Consider the following 24,400-nt stretch of genomic DNA (forward strand, 5'->3'; position numbering starts at 1 on the left):
CCTCCCACATCAACTTTGTGTAGTTGATTGCAAGATGCACAAAAAAGCAATAACTAATGAGGTAGTCTGAATTTCTGAATCCATGTAAAATTTCCTAAATGGTCTCCATGCTGCATGTATTTCCTAACAACCGAAAGATTCTTATTCTTTAAGGGCCATGTGTCATTCAGTCCTACTGTTGATCAACAACGAAGCTGTGACAACTGTACAACTTCTCTGTTGCAAGGAGATTTTGTCATAAAGTATGATGTGAACAGAGATTCTCCTAGCAACTTACAGGTAAATTCAATTAGTTGTTCTTTGACTTGATATACTAATGGGTAAAGCTCCTAATAATGCTATACATGTCAAATCCTTTTTAGATTGTCAACGGATACTTCGTACACTTTTTTGCACCGAAAAATCTTCCACATTTACCAAAGAACATTGCCTTTGTAATAGATGTCAGTGGCTCCATGTCTGGACAGAAAATAAAACAGGTAATCAAACATGATAAAACTAATTCTGCTAATGTATTAGAAGACTAACAGCCCAATCCTGAGCTGCCTGGGGCATGGGGCTGCAGCGGCACCAAAAATGGCTGCTATTGCATCCTGCACACTCTGGGCAGCTGCCAGCGGCTCCTTGGGAGAAGGGGACTTTTGTCCCCTTCCCCCAGTTAAAGTGAGTAGCCCCGCAATGGGGCTACTCGATTCTCCGCCAACTCAAGGGTTGGCGGAGAATCAAGAGCTCCTGTGTCAGGCGGTGAGCCTCCGGGTTAGGCTGGCTACCAATGGTGCTCACCTGCTGCTAGGGCCTGCAAACATGCCTTACGGCGCATTTGTGACAGTGCATGCTGGCGGTAAGCCAGCACGCACTGTTCAAGATTGGGCAGTAAGAGTGCAATCCTATCCTTCTCCTCCCCACCCCAGCAATGTAGCTGTGTTGAAAACAGGCATGCTGTGTCCAGCAGGGAGTAGATTTGGAGGTTTCAGAGGGGAAAGGGGAATTATTTCCGTTTCCCCTTCATAAGCCTCCTACTCCTTGGACCTACACCAGCTCTCAAGGAGAAGAAAGTAGTAGGGAAACTGTGAAGAGAGGGGATAGGTTCTAGAGAACACCAGATCCACCCCTCCTGCAGCTTTCCTACTCAGTTTCACCCCCTGCCACTCCTTCCCTGCCCACTTTGCCCCCATTGCTGCTTTACTTGCTCTGTTGGCTGTGGCCAGAACCAGTGATGGAGCACTCTGCATGCTGTTGGCAGTCATTTTGTGACAGTAAAAGGTGTCTTCTGCTGTCTTAATGCACATCACTGCCAGCACTACACAAAGATAGGCACTGGGGTGAGGCAGGCTTCAAGGTCTGGCTAGATGGACCCTATGATGGTTGTGGATTTTGAAACCTGTGTTTGACCTGGTCTATCTGTGGCAGTGCACAGCACACAATATCATATAAGTTGTTTTATGAATTTAAAAGAAAATATAAGTATATAAGCACATATAAGCATGCTGTGTAATGGTACCTTTGGCTGATCGCCTCTTGGATTTGAAGCCTAAATTGATGATGTCACTTCCAGCCATGATATCACTTCCAGGTTAATGACATCACTTCTGGTGGATGCTGACAATTTTTCATTCTAAAAAGTGGGTCCAGGTGCTAAAATGTTTGAGAACCACTGTCCTATGCCATTGTGCACAGGATTGTAGCCTTGCAATAATGGACAATTCCAGACAAAGGGAGGAACAGACACTAGGAGTGTCATCCTGGCCATATTTATTCAGAAGTAAGTCCCATGGAGTCCACTGGAACTTAGAGTCCAATCCTAAAGCAGGCAACTCTACTGGTTGCAGCAGCGCCAAAATAGCTACCACTGCTTCCAGCTGCACCATGGAGGCCACTGGAGGTTTCCTTAGGAGAAGGGGATTTTTGTCTCTTTCCCCCAGTAAAAGCCCCAAACCCTGCAATTGGGCTTCTCAAGTTTGTGCCAGCAGAGCTCTGGTGGTCCCAGTGCTGGCATCCTAACCCCCTTACCAGGCCCAATCCTGTAGTGCAAACCTATACCAGCAAAATAGCTGCCATAGGACTAAGTAGATCCCCCCCTGCCCTACCTCAGAGGCTTACCTCTGGGTAAAGAAATGATTGTTCCCTTACCTAGAGGAGACCTCTGCAACTACCCCACCCACCATAGCATGCATTGGTCACCATTTTGGCACCGCAGCATCAACAGAGGCAGAAGGGATAGCACTGGGCCCTTAGAGTACTAGCATCTGCATATTTACTCAGAAATAAATCCCACTGTATTCAGTAGGATTTGCTCCCAGATAAATTTACTTAAGTCTGTAACCTTACTGCAATATGAGCTAGATACCAGTGTCTCAGGGCCAAATCCTGTCCAATTCTGCAGTTCCGGTGCAGCAGTGCCAATGGGGTGTGCACTGCATCCTGTGGTGGGGAGGCAGACACAGATACCAAGTTTGAGTCAACCATCATTAGTGGAAGGCTTGTGCAAACATAGCTTGAACCATAGTTAGCTCCAATGGGGGTGTGTGTTGGAATTCATGCACAAGAATGTGTGAGCTTGCAGGACATTCTCAGAGCCCAATCTTGGGATTGGTATGCTGGCTCACGCCAGTGCGCACCGTTTCAAATGTGCCATAAGGCATGTTTGTGGCCCTACCACCAGGTGAGCACTGGTGATAGCCCAACACTTGCCGGCACCAGGCTACCACTGGGTGGGCACACAACCTCCGCTGCTTGGTGGTCATGTGGACCGCCAAGCAGTGGAGAGGTAAAAGGGGGTGTAGGGGGAGGCAGGGAGGAGGCATTCCAGGGAAGGGGGAGGTGGGCGGATGGCAGGGTGAGGGCGGGAGGAGCCGTGCCAGGGAGACGGGAGGCAAAGTGAGGGTGGGGTGAGGCATGCCAGGAGCAGGGAGGGAGGGAGGCAGAACCAGGGGAGCAACACTCCACCAGATCCAAAGCCTCCATGGTGCACTCACCTCCTGACACGGAGGCACTTGATTCACCACTGACCTTTTCGTTGGCAGTGAATCAAGTAGCCCCATTGCGGGGCTACTTTTTTTACCCAGGGAAAGGGGACGAAAGTCCTCTTCTCCCAAGGAGCCGCCGGTGGCTGCCCGAAGTGCACAGGATGTGGCGGCAGCCATTTTCAGAGCCGCTACAGCCACGCGCCCCAGGTGGCTCAGGATTGGGCTGTCCATCTCCCAACTATAGTTAGGAAATGGGTGCATTACCCCTGCGCCAAGCTTGTGCCTTTCCCAGCTCCAAGGAGGATGTTTACTCCATTGTTCTTGCCTGAGCTGAATATTGACCTCCAGTCAACCATGGCTTCATAAGGCACTTAAAATGTATAATTCAGCTGTTACAGGTTTCTTAATTTTTTTTCTCTGTATACCCAGATTTCATTAATTTGAATCTATTCTTTATTTTAGACAAGAGCAGCCCTAGCAACAATAGTTGAAGATTTAAAGGAAGAAGATCACTTTAATTTCATCCTATTTGACTCTTCTGTTTCAACATGGAAAGACAAGCTAATTAAAGCCACTCCTGAAAATGTCAAGGAAGCAAAGGATTTTATTAGCAAAATTACTGATCGGGGAGGTAATTATTATGCAATAACTGTCAAAAGGTACTGCTGAGGGTAGTAGGACCTCTCTCTCTCTCTCTCTCTCTCTGTGTGTGTGTGTGTGTGTGTGTGTGTTTTAACTGCTTTAAAACACCCACGTTTGGGGGCGCAGGAGTAAAATACTTAGTTCAAGACAGTACAGTAGCCTTATCTGACAGCATGGGCTACTCCTTAAAGACCATCATCATCTGTTAGCTGTGGCAACCACATGAGTGTCCCAAAATAAACACAGTGGGGCTACTCTATTCTACGGCAACCCAAGGGTATAAAATTAAGAGCCTCCGTATTGGGCAGGTGGCCCGACACGGAGGCTCACGATCAAGGAAGTCTCATCTCCCTCCCGTTCTGCTCCTTCCCCCTGGTACATCTTTTCCCCACCCTCCCTCTGCCTCCCCCTGCCCTGGAACGCCTCCTCCTTGCTTCCGCCCACACTTCCACCTACCTCTCCACTGCCTTGAAGTCCTCTCAGCACCAGCCAGTGCTGAGCTAGCACAGATGCTGCACCGGCTCTGAGGGCCACAAACGTGCCTTATGACACGTTTGCAACAGTGCACACTGGTGGTGAACCAGAGCGCACTGCAGAGGATTGGGTCCTAACACACTGATCCCTAAGTGTACTTATTCTAGCATCAGCTTTCAGACTCCATTACCTCCCTCCAGCTCTGGGAAGGTGGGCAGAGTTGACCACACAGAGATGCAATCTGAGGGAACCAGGTCAAAACACTCACAAGCATCTTTAGTCTTGACTTTAAGTCACCTAGATTAGATGAGGTCAACATCCCATCCAATAGGATGCTTTTTTATTCCACCTCTTGCTTGATGAACCAAGTAGACTTGGATGCCCAATTAATGGGCATGTGGTAGGGGCTATTGTTCTTGCTGAGTTCAACCACACAGATGCTTATTCTTAACCCATTTCTGCCCAGCCCACAGGTGTACACATTTAATCCCCGTTGCATATATGCAACATTGGGCAGAAACAGTTTAAAGAGCCAAAGAGCCTAACAGACCAATTCTATACATTTCCATAGAAGTCACTCTCAGGTTCAAGAGAACTTACCCCCACATAAGTGTACATAGAATTGCAGTCCACATAGCAAAGGAATATACTGATATTGAACAGGTTCTGCCTTATTTGCTCAGCTTTTGGCCAGGAGAATGCTGGGCACATTCATGGATGTTCTGTGTTTGGTGTCAGCTCTGAAACATGCTTTGAATGAATCCCAGTGCTCTCTCCAAGCCTTTGGTGATGAGCACACAGAGATATTCTCTTCACCTCCTGCCCAGCATCCAGCTGTTTCTCTGAGTAGGGTCAAAGATCTACAATTGATGCCATCTGTTGCTTCAGGTCACCAAGACTTCTTATAAGGAACCTCAGTATTATCTAGCTATCAACATAGCCAGATCTATTTGATCTAGTAACATAGATCAAAGCAATTCACATGGAAAAGAAGCAGGGGAAAAATTAAAGCATATAATTGTTGTTAAAAAGTAAAATTGAATCTGTTTTAGAAAGCCAGAGCTTACAGGGCATTTAAGAAAAATAAGCAAAAACCTAAAAAGCAGGTTAATGACAAAAAGGATTGAGAACCAGCCAACCAAAGAGGAACAGGCAAATAAGCTTTCCAACCTCAGGCAGGTTGCTAATATGATTACTGTTGCAGGGCAGATGAAGGGGGAAATGTTGCTTTTGTCCAAATGGCCTAGCAGGAATTCACAAACAAGGTGTGTGTGTGTGTGTGGTTTTGTGCCTTGGAAAAGATGGAGCTGGTCAGTTTCAGTTCATCAAATGTCAAAAATCCAACTGATATAAGACCTTTTCCAGTGCATCAATAACCTCCCGGCAGTAATAGGGTGGTAGCAGGAACTCATATTACTGTACTGCAATACCAAGTCCATATTCTATCCCTTAAAAGCTTAACAACAAAATATTTTCATACTTGTGAGTTCTTCAGGTTGACAACTATTTACCCAAAATGACAGGTAATATTTGCAAAAAAAATAACAATACTGTTTATTGCCTCACCTCTGATTTCACAAAGTCGCTGGTTTTCTGAGTAGCTGGGTTATTTCCATTCTCATTCTGACAGGCAGTTACCTGGATGTGTCCCACAAAACTCTGTTAAACCAGGTATTTGTTTCCTCTCATTTTTAATAATACAAACTAAATCAATTTTTCTGCATTGCAGCGACAAATCTTAACGATGGTCTAATTACTGGAATTGAAATGCTGAATAAAGCTCGTGAATCAGGTTCTGTGCCTGCCCGGAGTGCTTCTTTAATTATCATGTTAACAGATGGTCAGGCCAATGTAGGTAAGTGAATAACAGGTAAAATAATCCTGGTATGGTAATTCCTTCATAACATGGTTTTCTGAACTGTGGAAAATCAGGCACCTGCACGCTTATCTTCTCCATTCCATAATGCTACACTTTGGCTGAATGCAAAAACTACAGTGGCACCGTAGGGAACTTTCAGAGGGGGCTGCCCCAAATAGCATAGTAGCGATCCAAGAAGCAAATCAGACATATCTGACAGTAAGGTTCTTATATGAATATATGCCGGTGTGCATACGCACTGTAGGGAGGCTGTTTGCAATGGCCTTGCCATACTCTATAACATGGTTGGGCCTTTAAGAAGCAGCAGTTTGTAGTTAAGAAGGTACTATCATTTAAATTCTGTCAGTTATCCACAGACTATGTGCTCATTTAAGCAAAGTCCGAACTGGGAAATTTCTGGTCAGTGATCTAGTGTGTAAGTTCTTGAATTGGGACCACTAGCAGTGGCTCTGAGGCATTTTACTCCCTGAGCCATCAAGGTGTCTCCTAGGCTGAGGGATCCGGTGGCCTGATCTCCACGGCACGGCAGTACCCTTCTCTCCATTTTACCTGCTGACTTTTTCTATCTGCTGTTTGCTTGATGTTTTTATCTTTTGATCTGCTGTTTTTAGGCCACGTGGTTTTAAGTATTGTTTTTACATAAGTTTTATTATGTATGTTTAATCTTGTTATAAACCTCCTTTAGCGCCAGGCTTGTGGCTTAGAGGTGGTATCCTCCAAGGTGGTATCGAAATCTAAATAAATAAAGACCATGCCTGGTATTGTTTCTTTTCTGCCCAAGTGACCTGCGTAGTCAATAAGGGCTTGATTGGCTCTGTATAACTGTTGTCTATGCTCAGGTTGCCACTCTGAAAGATGCACCTTGTCTGGAGTAACTGCACCAATTGCCTCATCTCAGTCAGTACTCAACCCCAGTCTGGCCCTAGCTATATGTTTTGCCCTAAAACCTGAGTTTATTGTAGTCCTTAGAAGTTTCTGGGCCTGGCCTTCTTAAGCCAGCTCCCACTATTCTCTTTGTACTGACCTTAGCCCCCTACCTCCAGAGAGTGAGTTACTTACTATATCTTAACATTTACTGTCACTAACAACAAAATCCTATTTCTGTGCTGGGTATGCTTAGCAGCCACTGTACCAGCTGAAGGTATTGTGAACGTGCCATAAAGAACATTCACGACACACCTTAAACCCCCTCCCAGCCCAGCCAGCCTTCTATGGAGTTGGTCAGACTTCCACCAGCTAAATGGAGATCCTAGCCCCATAGGGCAGGCTGGGGTGTTACTTGGCATAAGGGCAAAAATTTCCCTTTATCCTGAGGAGACCTCCAGCCAGGATGTAGCTGAGGTCATGCAGCCCCACTGCGCAGCACTAGTTAGAATTGGGTTGTAACCTACGTCACACTGCCTGCTTCAATATGTTCATTAAAAATTGAGACAAAGGAGTTAGAGCATTTCTATTTTATTTGAGTCTGGAAAGATCCTTAGGAAATACTGTTTACAATTTGATTTAACTACTTTTTTGTATTAGTGTTATTACTCATTTTGAAAATGTTATTGGCAGTTTAAAATACCTACTAATGATTTTGATAGGCTCCTCCTTCGCCTTTGTGTTAACTTTGACTGTAAGACCTATTTACCATTTGTGCTTCCGTACAGGTGTAACAAGTGTAAGTGCGATTCAGGAGAACGTTAAAAATGCAACTCAAGGACAATACCCTTTATACAATCTTGGGTTTGGTTATGATGTTGACTATGGATTTTTAGAAAGGCTTGCAAGAGAAAACAATGGATTAGCTCGTCGCATCTATGAAGACTCTGATGCAGACCTGCAACTACAGGTAGAATAATTCTAAGGTTGCTTTAATTCTAATGTCTTAAAAATACTTCTTTATGTTAAGGTCATGAAAGTAGTATTGGTCCAAACAGACCTAGTGTTGTTGTTTTTTTAAAAACTGTGATTTTTTTGTTGACAAAGTTGAACCTTTTCCCCTTGCCACTTTGGCCACCCATCCACTGCCACCCACTTTTGTGGGCATGGACCCACAATGGTTGGCAACCTTCAGTCTCGAAAGACTATGGTATAAGCCCACAGCACCTGGTATTCCCAGGCGGTCTCCCATCCAAATACTAACCAGGCCTGATCCTGCTTAGCTTCTGAGATCAGACAAGATCAGGCATGTGCAGGGTAACAGGGTCCTTTGATTTTGGAAAGGCCTCCTGGAGACATGATAGTGTAATTTTCTTTAAACAGAGACAATGGCAACAATGCTGGAAGCGATTATATAGTGTCCCAGCGTCAGGGCCAGCCCACCCATGATGCCTGCTGAAGCAGTGGCCTCAGACAGCAGATTAGTGGGTGGGCACCCATTTCTATCTGCTTACTCGCCTTCACCACCTTCTGCTCCTCAGTTTGGAAGAGGAAAGGTGGAGAGAGGAAGAGGAAATCTGGAGGGCAGGAAAATGCCTAACTAAAGCACTGGAGAGTGGGAGGAGCAGAAACTGGCACATCCTTGGGCAAGGGGGGCAGCATTTGGCATACCACCACAGGCATCAGGAGGTCTTAGACTGGACCTGCCTGGTACACTCTGAAATGCTATGGTCCACCGCGAAAGAACAAAAAAAATGTCTCATTCCTCATGCCTTAATTTCAGTGGACAAACTGAACTGTCAATTACAGGTGTTCTGATTTTAATTAACTTCATTTTTCTAGGGTTTTTATGATGAAGTCGCCAATCCCTTGCTTACTGAAGTAGCATTACAGTACCCTGAAAATGCTGTCTCTGACCTAACTCAAAACAGTTTTAAACACTATTATGATGGCTCTGAAATTGTGGTGGCTGGGCGAATTACAGACAATGACTTGAAAAATATGATTGCAGAAGTGAACGCTGAAGGTGTAAGTACTAGTCTGATTATCTGATAATCCAAGGATGAGTGTGCAGTGAAAAATGGGGAAAATATGTCAAATTACAGTCCAATCCTAACCTGCACTGGTGCAGCATGGCCTGCGCTGTATCCAGCACTAGTTAAGAGGAGCCTGGAAGTATACTTTGGGTAAGGGGACATTTCCTCCCTTCCCTCATGTAAAACTTTGACCTGCCCAATAGGGCTACTCAGATCTGCACCATCTAAATCTGAGTAGCTCCATGTAAAATCATGGGGTTAGGATACGGTGGAGGCTCCCTCTGCTGATCCAGCCCCTTCCCAGGTCTGTCCCATCCCCATTCCACTCCCCCCTGTCTCATTACATCCCTCCCTGCTTCCATTCTGCCCTCTTCCACCCTTGCCAAGCTCCTGTGCCACATGACAGAATATTTACCTCCACCACTGGAAAAAGATTCGGATGCAGGCATGGTGGGCTGACACAGGTCTTCCTGCCAGCCCTGCTTGCTCTAGAGTAGTCATGAATGTTCTTTATGACAGGTTTGTGACATTCTAGGCCAGTGCAGCAACTGCTACGCCAGCAGAGCCAAAGGTTAGGTTTGCGCTATTTAATAACCCCATGCAAATATTCAAACTGAATCCAAGTAATATAATTACTGTAATTGTAAAATATTGTGGCAAATTTAAGTACCTCAGAGAAAAATGTTATCTACCTCATAGTGACATTCCTCTCACTTTTGGAAATATAAGGCAGAGCTTCAGGTTGTCCTTTTAACTTGAAATCTACACGCATTCCTACTCACGTCATCTCTACTAAAAATAAAAAGATGAAGAACAGATACTTAAATATTTGCATTGCACGTGTAGGAAAATCACATTCCTACATGTATGCTGTCTTGTCCCAAAAAATGTTCTGTCTCCCAATGTCCACTTTTTTTGGCTAATTAACACATCCTTATCTCTAGAAACAACAGCTGTGGTGTACAAAGGAATGAACACAGAACTCCTTATCTCTAGCAATTAACCAAATTTATTGCTACAAACACTATCCACTGCCCAGCCTGACATATGAAATTGTCCTTGCTCCCATTGTAGAGAATAACCTTCAGTTCTCCTTGGTAATCTGGATCTGCAACACCTCCCAGCACCTGTATCTCTTTGCTGCCGTGGGTAGTTTCCTTGACCAGAAACCCAACTGCACCTTCTTCCCCATTTGTCCCTTCTGCCATAAACTCCACATAGCCACTTCCTGATTAGCAGATTCTTGCAGCTCAAAGGAAGTCCTTTCATGCAAGGGGTCCAGGGGCATTGCTGCCGCCACTGCAGTCATAGCAGCAGTCAAAGCAACTTGCTGCTGTTCTCCCCATTCAAACTCTACCTTTTTCCTAGTTATATTATATATAGGTCGCAGTATCTGGGCAAGGTGTGGGATGTGTTGTCTTCAGAATCCTATCAACCCTATTATCCTCTGCGCCTCCTTCTTCGAAGAAGGAGGGGGCAGGGCAGCTATAACATTCAGCACCCTGTCTGGAATGTGCCTCACAGGTCCAGACCATACCACCCCTAGGAACTGGACTTGTTGAGCCGGTCCCTGAATCTTAGCAGGATCAATTTCCTACCCTTGAGCCTTCATGTGCTTTACTAGGGTGACTAGCCCCTGCTGCACATCTTTCTCCGTGGGGCCCGAGATCAATCCCCAAGTTTATGAGATCTTCCTCCAAAGGAGTTAATGAGGTCTCATCTTCTGTATCTGACCCTTCACAGGAGTTGGCAGGCATGGTTTGCCTCACCTGGGCCTTTCTCTTCCCCTTCCCCTCCTCCCAGAGTTTATACAGCTCTGGAGTAGGGATACCATCCATCTTTTCCCTGGGCACCCCTCTGTCTATCAGGTCCGCCCACATCTTCCACCTGGGAACCCTCTGTCCAGATGAATGCAGGGGGTTCTTATCCAGGATCTTTCCTTCACACACCTTCTCCTCCGTCCTTGGGGTACCCTTCCCTTCCTTAACATTCTGGGCTTTAGGCTTCAGGGTACCTTCACTGGGCATATCCTCCAGTTGCCCTAGCAGGAGGGCCACAGCCCCCACAGGCTGCCCCTGAGCAGGCCCCAAAATAGCCACCACAGCACCCTTCATGTGTGCTGGGGCTCCTTTCACTAGCCTAGATCTCATTCCTGCTGTGAAAGGCATGTCGTCCGGCCCCTGAAACCCAGGCACATAGACACCAGCCTGGGTGGCCAACATGCGCAACCGCTCCATGGCTTCCCTAATGCTTTGCCACCCTGGCAAACCTTCCTCCCAATCTAGTGGCGTGGGGTATCTAGCTTGCACAGCCATACAAACCCACATAAACAATGAACCTGGCTGGCCATTAGCTCCCCGCAGGTACCCATTAATTAACACATCCCTAAATAAAGCTCCCAGTGCCCTTAATTCATTTACACTAAGGTAAATGTTATCACACCCTTGGTCATAAAGTCGGAGCAGCCGAGCACTTAGTGGTTCCCTGGGGCATTGCCTCACATCCTTGGCCAAGTCTGACAACTCCTGTACCGTGTAATCCTTCACAGTTCGAATTGTTTGGAAGGGAGCTCCCAAAGGTCCTTTCGCCTTATTTGTTACAAGGGGGCGTGCCCGAACTACAGACTGTGCCCCTTCACCTTTCCCTTGTCTGGCTGGAGCTTTCATACTAGCATCCAGACTGGTATTCCAGCTACGAGGCTTGCGCTCCTCGCTTACCTCTGCCTTCAGTTTTTCCTTGAGCTCTGCCAACCAGGTTGAGAGAGTCTCATTAAGGCAGTCTGATACCCTTATCTGCTGTTGGGCATTTGCCAAGGCTTCAGCATAAGCTGAATTCTGTTCCTTTAAACAGCAGATTAACCCATTCAGCCTATGCAGCTCCCGTTTTAGGTACTGTATTTCCGCAGCACAATCCCCACCTGGCACCCAGAGTTTTCTCAAATAGGAGAAAACAAACTTACCAAGTTTCCAGATATGGACAAGTGCCATAATTAATGCCCATATCATTCCCAGCACACTCCATGAATTCAAAAACACAGCAGAAGTGTACATGTTCTTTACTAGGGGCTCCATATTCCAGATCCAAAAGGAGTTCATTCCTTTGCACACAGCTGTGTCAGCATTACGTAATTGCCTCAGACTTAAAATCCCACTCCTGATGCCAATTTCTCCTATCCTGCCAACTACGCCAATTTGTCCTGTCTGAATTATATTCTGGCTCCCAATGCCCACTTTTTTGGCTAATTAACACATCCTTATTTCCAAGAACAACAGCTGTGGTGTGCAGAGAAATGAACAGAACTCCTTATCTATAGCAATTAACCAAATTTATTGCTTACAAACACTGACACTCCCTGTACTTCCTCTTGTCCAGAAGCTTTCCCTCCCCAAAACTCCACTTAACTTAGTGGATAAAGGTCCAAAGCCTCTAGTCCAAGTACACTCCAGCGCAATCTCCCAAAGCACAGTCCAGTTCAGTGTTCCGCAGTCTAATCCTTCCCGTAGCAGTCTACTGCAGCAGAGTCCCTTCCTCTGTGTCCTCCAGCAGGGTGCTGGCAGTCCCCTTCTCTCGGTGTGTCCAACCCATAGGTCTGGGGTATCCTGTAGATCTCGGTGCCGTAGGTCTGGGTCAGGCAGCTCTGGACTCCTTCTGAAGCTGCCTTTTATCCTTGGCTGTCCCATTATCCAAAATGCAGCTCAGCTGTGAGCTACCTTGTTAGCCCCTTGTTAAGTCCAAATTAGGCTCAGGTGAGCCATCTCTTCAGTCCATGTCCATTCAAAGTCCCATCAAGGTCAAATGAAGCTCAGGTGTCCATCAGAGTCTCCATTGGCCTTGATTGATTACAGCTGTGGAGCCACCCCTGCCCTTCCCAGAGCTCTCAACCAGCTGTCAAAACATGGGAATTGCTGTCAACACATAATCTACCTGATGATCTGATGATCTTCCATTACATATGCTATAAAACATTTGACAGTTTACACTACGGCATCAGCATTGTAAGGCTGAACAGAACAATTTCTTTTCGTTTGCTGACAAAAGAACAAGTCAAGGAGCTAATTAGAAGTTAGCAAAGCAAACACCACTGAAAAATCTGAATTGGGTGAGTAGCTTTAATCTGATGTCTTGAAGCATGTGCATGATCTGAGTTAACAAGAAAATGAACTGCAAATGCCAGTATCTCACCGGGTTTGGAAAAGCATATCTAGGCATCTTATGTATCCTTTGATTGAAGGAGCTAAGGGATTAAGGACCCAATCCTATCCAACTTTCCAGCCCTGATGCAGTTGTGCCAACTGGACATGTGTTTTAACATGGTCGGGGGGGGGCAGTCACGGAGGCCTGCTAACAGTAAGGGAACATTGGTTCCCTTACCTCAGAGCTGCATTGCTGCTGCATTGGCATTGGAAAATGGGATAGGTTTGGGCCCGCAGAAACTTTACTAAATACAAATCCATTCTTATAAAGGAGTAGAGGTTCCCCTAAATGTGAGATGTGATGAGTAACCTGAAAGAGACTCCACTGGGATATATGCAGTCCCGCCCTGTAAAGTTATCAGGATACAGATGAAAAAACTAGTGCTATTAAAAACAGTTCAGGCATAAGAACATACGCACATATAGATGTCTGTTCTGATATGGTTGCCAAAGATGCTGTTTAAAACGAAAAATTGTTTTCTTCGAAACAGGCAGAAAATGAGGTAACTTTTACTGAACAAGCAGATGTTGAGGAAACAGCTAAAGCTCTTGAAGAGCAGGCGTACATATTTGGTGACTATATTGAGAGACTCTGGGCTTATCTCACCATTCAGCAACTTCTGGAGAAACGGTAACTCAGAACCTTTCCAGAAGATTGATTCTTTGTGAAATAAAGGCACAGTTGTTCCTCGTTTGTTGCCGGGGATCCAGATCACTTCTTTCCAAGTCAAGCTTCTTTTGCAGAATGTTGTATTTCCCCTGTACTCAAGTCACAATATGTTGTTTCTGAGAAGAGATCATCCCTGCTTTCCCACTCTCCACCCTGCCCTCAGTAGCATTCCCACTGTTTACATATTTGCCCTGTGGAAAGCGATTGCAGGCCTATGATCTGAATGATGAGCAGTTACACAATGCCCAGTTTCCCTCTCCCCATTCCTCACACAGTGCCCTTTTACTGGAGGGAGGCAGGGTTAGATGCAAGACAGCTCTCCTAGGTCTGTACCCTGAACTCCTGTATTCACCAGTCTTCCTTCAATGATTGTGCATTTTCTCAGGAACCAGAGCACGCAGCCCTATCATCGGTTTGGGGTTTTTGCTTTAAAAAGATGGTGAACAGGAAAAGCAGCAGTGACTAAGCCCTGTGGGCGAAGGCAGTGGTTCCCAGACTATGAGCTGTGGCTCCCCAATGAGCTGCAGAAACCAGCCAGGGGAGCCCCGAATCCTTGCGGAAAAAGAAACCTACTGCCCTATACAATGTATAGGATTGTAGCCCTAATAGGGAGCCGCAGCCAATGGCCCAGAAGATCAAGGGAGCAGCCAGTTGAAAAAGTTTGGGGATCACTGGGCTAAGTATTTCCTTCCCCTTGCCTCCTCCTGCTTCCCTGTGCTGGGATTCCTAGCATAGCCCTTCATTTGTGAAGAGCCCAATAGAAATAATTTCTGCAATTGGGGGGGGGGGGAATAGAAGAGATGTGTTTTAAATTCTAATTTCACATTTCCCAATATGTACTCAGGGAGAAGTGACATGCAGATCTGTGTGATAGATCAAGATTTATATGATCCCATTTTCTACCTCAGTATTTTCTTCCTCTTGATGTCCATACTAGAGACATGAGAGGAACCACTGGTTAACCCCTGCCTTCCCCAAAGCTTAAACTTACCACTTGATACTCCTTACATCTACAATGGCATCTTTGACATTCCCCCTGTCTTCTCCCCCATCATATTCTGGGCGAATATCAAGGTTTTGGAGTCTGACCAGACAGGTCAAATTTATATCCAATGAAGAGTGTTTTCCCCCCTGCCTTTTCTGGTATGCATGGATCGAACTGAGCACTATGATAACTGCAAAGCCAAACAGAATGAAATGTTTAAAAGGTTAAACTCAAACTTAGCAGTGGAAATGCCTCAGGAAAAATTGAGAAATAGATTTCTATTTACAGCATTGGGTCAATGAAGAAAATTAAAATGTGAAATATATGCTTTCTCCAGCTTAAATCTATACAAACGCTAATGGAAGGTCCCAATCAGAAGTTATTTGGTCTCATTTGGTCATTTGACTTTGCCCTCAAGCTCAAAAGAGGCCTCAAATTTAAGTACAGGTGGGCCCCCGTATCCACAGATCTGGTAACTGGGGATCCAGTTATGTGCTGATCAGGGTGGGGGGCTTCATGCCCCCTGCACAATTAACTCTGTTTAGAGTCTTGCTGGGGTGAAAATGTTCTTGGTTTTACAGGATGCTACAAGTATTCAGGCAGGCAGACTGTCGGCAGCCTGAATGCTTGAAAAAAACTAGATTGACATTAAAAGGAAACAGGAAGTTAACTTGACTTTAAGATTCGGAGTGCATATGAAAGTAAAGCAACATTTCACACTGTTCATGTGTGGTTTCACAAGCATATGGAAAAGATATCATGCAAAAATGAATTAAACATTTTTACATCTACCAGTGACATGTTGTGTAATGTGCCTTTCACAACATGTCTTCTTGATCTTATTGTATTTAGCTCTACAGCAACAGGATATGAAAAGTCAAATCTTACAGCTGAAGCACTGGATATGTCTCTGAAATATAAGTTTGTGACTCCTTTGACTTCCATGGTAGTCACAAAGCCAGAAGATGTTGAGAATGCGAACGAGACAGCAATTGCTGACAAACCTCAAGAAGGTACATATATTTTTGTGCATATTTTTCTTTCTCTTGGGAAATTAACTAACAATCTGACCTAGCTTTTAGAAACTTCTTTGTTTATAGAGAAACGTTAAAGCTAACATTTTGTTTCACAGTGGTATAGTCTTCTGTTATATTCAGGAGCAAGAACTAGCCAGCGTAAAGATAATTTACCTCTAGAAGCAAAACAGGAAAATTTGGTTTACATGGCCATCTGAATGGGTTTATATATTCAATCATATATATCAGACAGACATTGTATGCTGGAAGATGTGGCCTCGAAACTCTCTTTGAACATATGAAAAACTGACAAAGGGTCTATGGTAGATAACAGGCTCTACAGAACCCCCAAGATCTAGCATTCCATATCAGTACTAACAAGTACTCCTCTGGATATCATGAGAGCCACTTTGATCCAGTGGTCTTGCAAGATGTGGCCTGAAATCTTGTCTCTGCAAAATGGAGGTCATTCTTTTCCCCCCAGATAGCCTATACAAGCTCTTGGATGCGTAAGGGCTTATAACCTCATCTGTCCACTCCTCATCTGTTCATCTAGTCCACTCCCTCTCAATGACATCATTATTTTGTCACTGTTGTAGCAGGATGATTGAACGATTTGGAAAAACAAATACTTTTGTGGGGGAGACTTGAACTTGTCACTGCTGGTTTACCCAATCTTGGCATACATTCCAATATTAAAGAGCATGTAGAATGGAATACATGTTTTGCTTGAATGCATTTTAAGAAGCAGAAAGAGCTACACAACATCCTTGGCAGGGCCTTGTGACTGAACATATAGATGTAGCATCCATTCTTGTGTTATTGTGCTTTTTAAAAATACTTGATGGACAGAACAGACTAGCTAAAAATTAACTCTCTCTCTCTCTCTCTCTCTCTCTCTCTCATTTTCTTAATCATACATGAAAACAGCTGAAGGTAAGTTTAATTCTCATTATATTTCTGCCTTATCTTTTATGGATGTGTGGCTAAATTTGCTAGCTCATTTTTAAATGAATTAAATTCTGAATTTCACTGAATCAAGGAGAAACCCACATGATTCATGTCAAATTTCTTTTAAACAACTGAGCTCAGATTTAATTTTTTTTTATAGTCTTACTACTTAGATGAATCAGTTTTCCCCCAATCCTAACTGAAGCTTATGACAGTGGATCTCATGATCTGCTACTGTAAGTCTGGTCCAGTGTTGCAAATGCCGCATTACTGTTGTGCACTTTGGGACTGCTGGCACAGATTGGTAGAGCTCACCCATCCCATGCCAGAGCAGGTAAGGAGGCGGTGGGAGTGGTTTGGGGAGGATTGGGTCAGGAGTGGGTCAATCTTGTAGCATTTCAAGCGTGAGATGGGAAGGATCTCAACAGCAGTGACACACTGAGTTCCTATCCCCGTTTCCTGGCCAAACACACCCTCTGAGGCACATTGGACAACAACAGCTGAATAGGGCATCCCCGGTATCCTCTGGTGGTTCCAGAGTGGAACCCCCTCAGATAACAGGGCATGCATATATTTCATTTCTGCTGTACTTTCTGCTACTGCTCTGTCAACACATTTTGGTTTTTACAGGCTTTCAATCCTCATTATGAGTAAAGTGTGTGTGTGTGTGTGTGTGTGTGTGTGTGTGTGTGTGTGTGTGTGTGTGTGTGTTAATTATTCTATTTTTATTACTGTGTTTTGGTTTCTATTATGTTTTATAAAGGTGTTATTATTAAGCTCGCTAGCTAGCAGCCATTTTCAACCACTGTGCTGTGGCACACCGGTGTGCCGCGAGTGGTCCACAGGTGTGCCACTGGAATTTGGGGGAAAGTCATTTATTAGTAGGGCCAATGGGGATGTGAGCCCTCCACTGGCAGCCTGGTGTGCCTTGTCAATTGTAAAAAACCTGATGGTGTACCTTGACCATTTTAGTGGCCTTGTCAGTGTGCCATGAGATGAAAAAGGTTGAAAATCACTGAGCTAGATGTTAGCAAAGTATTAGGGCCATATGGAGGTGTGGCTTAAAATGAGATATTTGGATTTTTAAAAACAGTTGTCAGTGCTGTGGAACTTGATTGACTGGGATGGAAGATTTATCTGAATTTTGCTCTTGATACCTGAGCAGATGAGGACCACCATACTGCCATCTGCGTAACATGGGATGGGAACATGGTGGTAATGGCAAAATGTGCACTCAGTCTTTTTGGATGTTAGCTGAAGAAATTGCATTTTCTTTTTCTTCCCCCATACAGCAAGACAACAATCTTTCCAACATTCCCACTATCAAGCACCACCTTCTTCTCCCTATTACTCTAGTGGTGAGTATTTTTTTAAATTTGCATATAACAGAGAAAAACCAGGATTACAAAGCATCTCAGAGTAAGTGCTTCCTAACACATTGCTCAATTTCAACAAGAGTTGACTCAATCAGGAGGTCTTTTGCAGCTAGTTGAGGACCCCTGATGGATTCTGCCTGAGGGCCCAATCCTATCCAATTTTCTAGTGCTGGTGCAGCTATGCTAATAGGCTGTACACTGCATCCTGTGGTGGGGAAGCAGCCACAGAGGCTTCCTCAAGGTAAGGGGACATTTGCTCCTTTACCTCAGGGCTGCATTGCAGCTGCACCGATGCTGGAAAGTTAATAGGATTGGGCCCTTAGTTTTCCTATCCAACTAAGCATGTGGTAATAAATTTGAGGATCATTGGCTTATTTGTGGTAGGAATTTAGTCATAGGACTGGTGAAGACCACAAAAGACATGAAAACTTTGTTTTAGAAAAGTTGTTTTTCCTCAGTTCAGGTTTCCATTGAGGTGGTTCTGGTCACCAAGTATATTGTTCCAACAGGATTTGGAGCTGGGAAGCTTCATTTGAATGTTGGAGGCATGAAAACTCGATTTACATTTGAGTAGATAAGGCTGCATTTAATTTTGGAGTGTTAAACTCCTTGGATCATTTGGGGGGGATAATTTCATGGTTCAGGGTGATAAGTGTGACCTTCCTGGCCTTTGGATTGGTGGCCTCTTGCCATCAGTCCTGTGAATAACCACTTTACTGGTCTGGCTCTTTGCTCTCCTGGCAGGCACCTGGCACCAACTTCACTTTGTGCTAATGTTTCCTTGCAGTTGATGCAGATCCACACTTCATTATCGCTGTTCCCCAGAAAGAAGATGCACTTTGTTTCAATATTAATGAAGATCCAGGGATTGTATTAAACTTAGTAAGAGACCCAGTTACAGGTGAGCTTTTTCTCTTAAAACATAGGGTTGTTAATTTTAGACTCGCTGCAGTTATGACAAACTGTGGTTTGAAGGAAGGAGGAACCTCCATGGCAAGGTTCAGCATCTCAGTGGTGGCAATGCTCAAGCATGCATCTTCAGCTCACCTCATCATAAGGCTGGCCCTGGGCTTACTTACTGTCCTAGGGATGCAAAATAGTTGCAGGAGGTCAGGACCTAGTTATCTCCGTGAAAGGTTTGGAATGGAGCTGGAGTGAAAGGCAGGACAAGCAGGCTGAGAGTGAAGCAGGGTATTAGAATGGAAGGGAGGAGTAAAGGCTGCACAGTAGGCAGGAGCAGGAAACAGTGAGCTGACTCTGGGAGAGTCTCCCAGTGTGGCGGTGTTGTACCAGAGACTGATGAGCTGCTGCTGAAATACTTATATGGCAGCAGGGAAAATATCCCACCCCTTTCTGGATCGAGCTAGGTCCCCATTCAGGGCATGTATCTGAGCTTGCTTCCTCCTGAGAAAATGATTGCAGTATGAAACTAGCCCCTCCCCTCCCCTGCCATGTTCCTCTGTTAAATAACATTTCCCCTTTGGAGCAGCTGCATGCATAGACCCACCATAGGATACGGCAGGCGGCTTTTTTTTTTTTTTGGCATGGCTGCACTGTCACTGGTGGCAAGGGTTAGGATTGGGGTGTTAGAGTGGGACAAGATCATTTGCTAAATTGTTCCTTTTCATAATTCCTTTTCTTAACACCACATATGCTATAGGTGTTATAGTCAATGGGCAACTTATTGGTGATAAGAAGAGCAGCAATGATGCAGGACCACAGAATACATATTTTGGAACACTTGGGATTGTAAATATTCATCTGGATTTAAGACTTGAAATAACTACTGAGGAAATCATCCTTCAGAATGGTATAAAGCAGACTAGATTCAAGTGGCTTGATGACGTCATCTTACGACAACCAGGGTAAACTCTGCACATTCTAAAAAAAGGATAAAACCCTTACACAGCACAATTCTATGTACGGCTACTCAGAAGTAAACCCTATTGTGTTCAGTGGGGCTTATTCCCAGGAAAGTGTGTATAGAATTGCAGCCTTAGTGCAACCTCACGATCTGAGAAAAAAAACAACACGCGACATAACAAAATCCCTTTTTATTTTTATATATATATCCAGTGCTAATACCATTCCATGTCAATTCTCAAATAATGTCAGATATCAGATATTAAATAATTTCAGATATCTGATTGCACTCCACCTGTAGAATACAATGAACTAATGCATGCTAATTGGTGCAAGCTATTGAATACCGTGAAATATGAATACAGTTTCACATCAACTCTCAAATGCAGTTAAATATTGAAATCAAAGTTGGATGTTACAAAATCAAACACTGTTCACTATCAGATATTCAGTGATTATAGGACAAAAGTTCAGGACAAAAGTGGCATATATTTGGAATAACTGTTTGAAGGGGGAATCTTTTTATGAACTTTAGGTGCAAATTGTCAGCACTATTCTTGGCTGATGTTATTAAGACTTTTTCTTTCTCTTTTTTTCCAATCAGTTTTGGAAATTGAGGACCTGCTAACACATACAAGGGCATCAAGCAGAGATGCTTCCACCTCTAGAATGTCTTGTTATATATGCATTTAATTTTATTTATTTTTCACATTTTTATACAACCCTTCTTCCAAGAAGCTCAGACTGGTGTACTCTGGTGTACTCTGGGAGATAGACTGAAAGGTAATGACTGACCCAAGGTCACCCAGGAAGCTTCATGGCTGAGTAGGGTTCTTCCAGGTCCAAGTTCAACTCCAGAACCACTACACCATTTTGCATGCAAAAGAGTGACAGTGATCCTTGTTAAATTACAGCAGTGCAAAGTCTTGGAGAAGATGGTGAGCATGATAAGATCCAGTAAGGTCAGTCATCTCTATGCAGAGATGAAGGGAGAGTGTACTTCAGTTCCTCTTCCTCTGGTCTGCTCAAAAGGCGATCAACTTTGTAAGAGTTGATAGCCTGATAACTGAAGTGAATTGAAGCCAGAATTTCCATAACAGATACTTGATTCTAGGGGTACATTTAAAATACAGACATTCTTTTTAAAAATGTCTTCCCAACAGATGGTTTTCTTCCCATCACCAAGTTCCTCAGCAGTATTGTTGATGGTAAAGATTGCATCATTCTGTTTTCCTTGTTCTTTCTCTTCTCACCTAGTTTTACTTTGATTATCAAACGAAAAAAGAGCCTAGAGGTCTCAATGGATGATGGGGCAAGATTTCTTGTTATTCTGCATCAAGTGTGGAAAAAGCATCCACTACATAGAGATTTCCTAGGATTTTACACCCTGGATAGTCACAGGTTGTCTGAGCAAACCCACGGTTTATTAGGTAACAATTTACAACACTGTATTTTGATTTTGTTTCCTGTTGCTTTCCTTTCATGCCTTCTAGGTCTCTTGGCATTAAGCACTATTTGCTTGTGTGTGTGTGGCCCAAATCCTAACAAACGTTCCCGCACTGGCACAGCTGTGCCAATGGGACGTGTGCTGCATCCTGCAGTTGGGTGGCACTCATGGAGGCCTTCTTAAGATAAAGGAATGTTTGTTCCCTTACCTTGGAGCTGCATTGCCCTTATGTGGGTGCTGGTAAGTGGGTTAGGATTGTTCCCTCTGTTGTGTGTGTGTGTGTGTGTGTGTGTGTGTGTGTGTGTGTGTGTGTGTGTGTGTGTGTGTGTGTGTGTGTGTGTGTGTGAGAGAGAGAGAGAGAGATTAATGTAAAGATAACAGTTGGAATGTCTGACAGCCCAATCCTGAGCTGCCCGGGGTGCGGGGCTGCAGTGGCACCAAAAATGGCTGCCACCACATCCTGCGCGCTTCGGGTAGCCACTGGCAGCTCCTTGGGAGAAGGGGACTTTCATCGCCTTCCCCCAGGTACTGAATAGTCCCGCAATGGGGCTACTCAATTCTCCGCCGACCCAAAGGTTGGTGGAGAATCAAGAGCCTCCATGTTGAGCAGTGAGCCTGACATGAAGGCTCTGGATCTGATCGAACTTCGCTCCATCAGTCCTGCCTGCCTCCCTCCCTGCTCCCTCCCCCCATAACGCCTCCTTCCTGTCCTCTGCCGTCCTCCTCTCCCCTCCCTGGAACACCTCCTCCCAGCCTCCCCCCACACCCGCACTTACCTCTCCGTTGCTTGGTGGTCCATGCAACTGCCCAGCAGTGGAATTCCGGTGTCCGCCCAGTGCTAGCCCAGCCTTACAACATGTCTGCAACAGTGCATGCCAGTGGTAAGCTGACACGCACTGTTCAGGATTGGGCAGTGAGATACCTATAAAGTTGCACATAAAATTAGGTACAAAAGTACAGTTGCAGCCTAGTTCAAGCTGTGGAATGTATTAAAGGACTTCTGTCCTGATGTTCAGCCAGACACTCCTATGGAAGGAAAAAGGGAAGGAGGGATGCTTGATGCCTCCAGGTGGGTAGCAGCAATGGATCACTTTCTGTTTGAATAAAATGTGCATAATTAAGATATATTAAAATCAAAACATTAGAAAAGGTGAGATAGTATCACTTAGTGGAAACTCTTTGGTGACTCTTGTCATCCGTTTCTTAAGGACAATTTTTCCACTCCATTGACTTCAGCATACTAGAAGTACACCCTGGGACTGATCCTGAGAAACCAGATGCCACCATGATTGTGAAAAATAGCCAGCTGTCAGTAACCAGGTAAACAGAAACAGAGTTTTAGGTGACACTTACTTGCCTGCATTAAATTAGGCCCCTAACCATGATGCTTTATGCCTTCCATTTTAGGGGATGGCAAAAAGATTACAGAAACGATGTTCGGCATGGTGTCAATATCCCCTGCTGGTTCATTCACAACAACGGGGAAGGTCTAATTGATGGTGTCCACACAGACTATATTGTTCCCAGTATATTCTGATATGGAGAAATTAATAGCTGTGATGATGAAAATAATTTTTCAGTGCTCAAAAGGCAACTATAACAAAGGGTAATTTCTGTGTTCCTGCTAGCAGCACTATTTGCATACATTAATATGATCTTTCATGAGCTGTTCCTCAGAGTAAAACAGCTGTTCTTTATGAATAAATTGAAATGTTGATTGATTTGGCTGCTGTTGTTGCATCTAGTTTCACCTTTATGTACCACAGGTTTGAACAGAATGTTAGTTATTTTTTTTAATTATGCACCGAGTTGTATCCAGTAGTTGCTCTCCTGGCCAACTGTGCAGAGAAATAGTCTATGCATGTGCCCTGGCCACAAGGCTTTCAAAAGATTAGTCAAGATGTTTGCAAAATAGGGGAGAGATCAGGAGGCAGCAGCAACTGGAAGGCCCACTTTCTTCCTTCCTGGCTGGCTGGCTGGCTGAAAGAAAGAAAGAAAGATTGATCGTTCGATCGATCAATCAATCCCTGGACACTGGAGTGGAATTTAGTTGGTCTGATGGCAGCTTTACAAGAAGGACCTTTCGTGATGATTGATGAGCAACAACAACATGATTGATGAACAACAACAACAGGATAACAACAGGTATAATGCTGCATATTTTCTGATTGGCAACACAATACAGAGTTATAGCATTTGCCAGTCTTTGTCAACCTGGGATGGGCTGTGAGGAGAACTCTGCAACATCAGCCACATGGCCATGGAGGAAGGGGGAAGCAGGTGCAATTTGCCACTCAGCTGCTCATCCAGGAACAGTTATACTTCACCCCATGCAAGGAAGCGAGAAATTGTATGGATGGTTTAAGACCTGTTGAAAGAAGACAAAGGTGCATGCTTGTGGGTGCTCTGACTATACAGTATTATTGAATCTCATATATCTGTTTGACAGATCCCACAGGCCCGTGCTAGGAAACTGTGGTAGTTTGGCAATAGATAACCTAAGGTGGGTTGGTTTTTCTGCTTGCCATGATCAGGGTCAGAGTCCTGGGGCTAGATAAACAAATATGGGTGAACTCTAATCCTGGGAAAGAGATCGAAGATTCCACAGAAGATGTAACAACAGTAAAAACAAAGATGCAGAAAAACCCATCTGTGTATATTAATTAAAAAATTGTGACAAACTTGATTCTAAGAATAGTACTGGAGGAACAAAGACATTTTTTTTAAGATAACGTATCTCAACTATCCACAAAGTAGCAGAGCTGAATACCAGTGAATGGTCAACAATTGAAAAAAAAAATCATTGCCAGTAAAACATAAACATGAAGCCTTCTGCATCTGTCTAGTGGGCATAGAGTAAAAAATGGAAACTTTTGCCATGATTTATTTTCCAGTGGGAGGCATCTCAGTAGCACCTTCTCTGAAAAATGCTGCAGAATTGGCCACAGTTAGTTAACAACTTTAATGTCTTTTCTTGTTGCTGGGCCTTTTGACACCATCAACCATGACATCCTTCTGGATTGCCTTGGGGGGTTGGG

General features: G+C 44.4%; 1 protein-coding gene and 1 pseudogene across 1 annotated transcript in view; one reads left to right on the forward strand and one right to left on the reverse strand.

Annotated features, from left to right (window-relative positions):
* LOC136638930 (inter-alpha-trypsin inhibitor heavy chain H3-like) overlaps positions 1-22,899 on the forward strand; it is a 33,915-nt gene extending 11,016 nt beyond the window's left edge. Inside the window, exons 7-20 of the mRNA XM_066612959.1 lie at positions 154-279; positions 363-479; positions 3,429-3,597; positions 5,812-5,937; positions 7,614-7,795; positions 8,668-8,853; positions 13,546-13,685; positions 15,562-15,722; positions 18,005-18,031; positions 18,840-18,953; positions 19,713-19,917; positions 21,173-21,345; positions 22,571-22,682; positions 22,770-22,899. Of these exons, the coding sequence (XP_066469056.1) occupies positions 154-279; positions 363-479; positions 3,429-3,597; positions 5,812-5,937; positions 7,614-7,795; positions 8,668-8,853; positions 13,546-13,685; positions 15,562-15,722; positions 18,005-18,031; positions 18,840-18,953; positions 19,713-19,917; positions 21,173-21,345; positions 22,571-22,682; positions 22,770-22,899 (1,968 nt within the window). The remainder of the gene's footprint in view (positions 1-153; positions 280-362; positions 480-3,428; positions 3,598-5,811; positions 5,938-7,613; positions 7,796-8,667; positions 8,854-13,545; positions 13,686-15,561; positions 15,723-18,004; positions 18,032-18,839; positions 18,954-19,712; positions 19,918-21,172; positions 21,346-22,570; positions 22,683-22,769) is intronic.
* LOC136642945 (5S ribosomal RNA) lies at positions 8,041-8,159 on the reverse strand (annotated as a pseudogene).
* Positions 22,900-24,400: the final 1,501 nt, after the last annotated feature.

This window comes from Tiliqua scincoides, chromosome 2 (assembly GCF_035046505.1).
Source record: "Tiliqua scincoides isolate rTilSci1 chromosome 2, rTilSci1.hap2, whole genome shotgun sequence".
NCBI classification, from domain to species: domain Eukaryota; kingdom Metazoa; phylum Chordata; class Lepidosauria; order Squamata; family Scincidae; genus Tiliqua; species Tiliqua scincoides.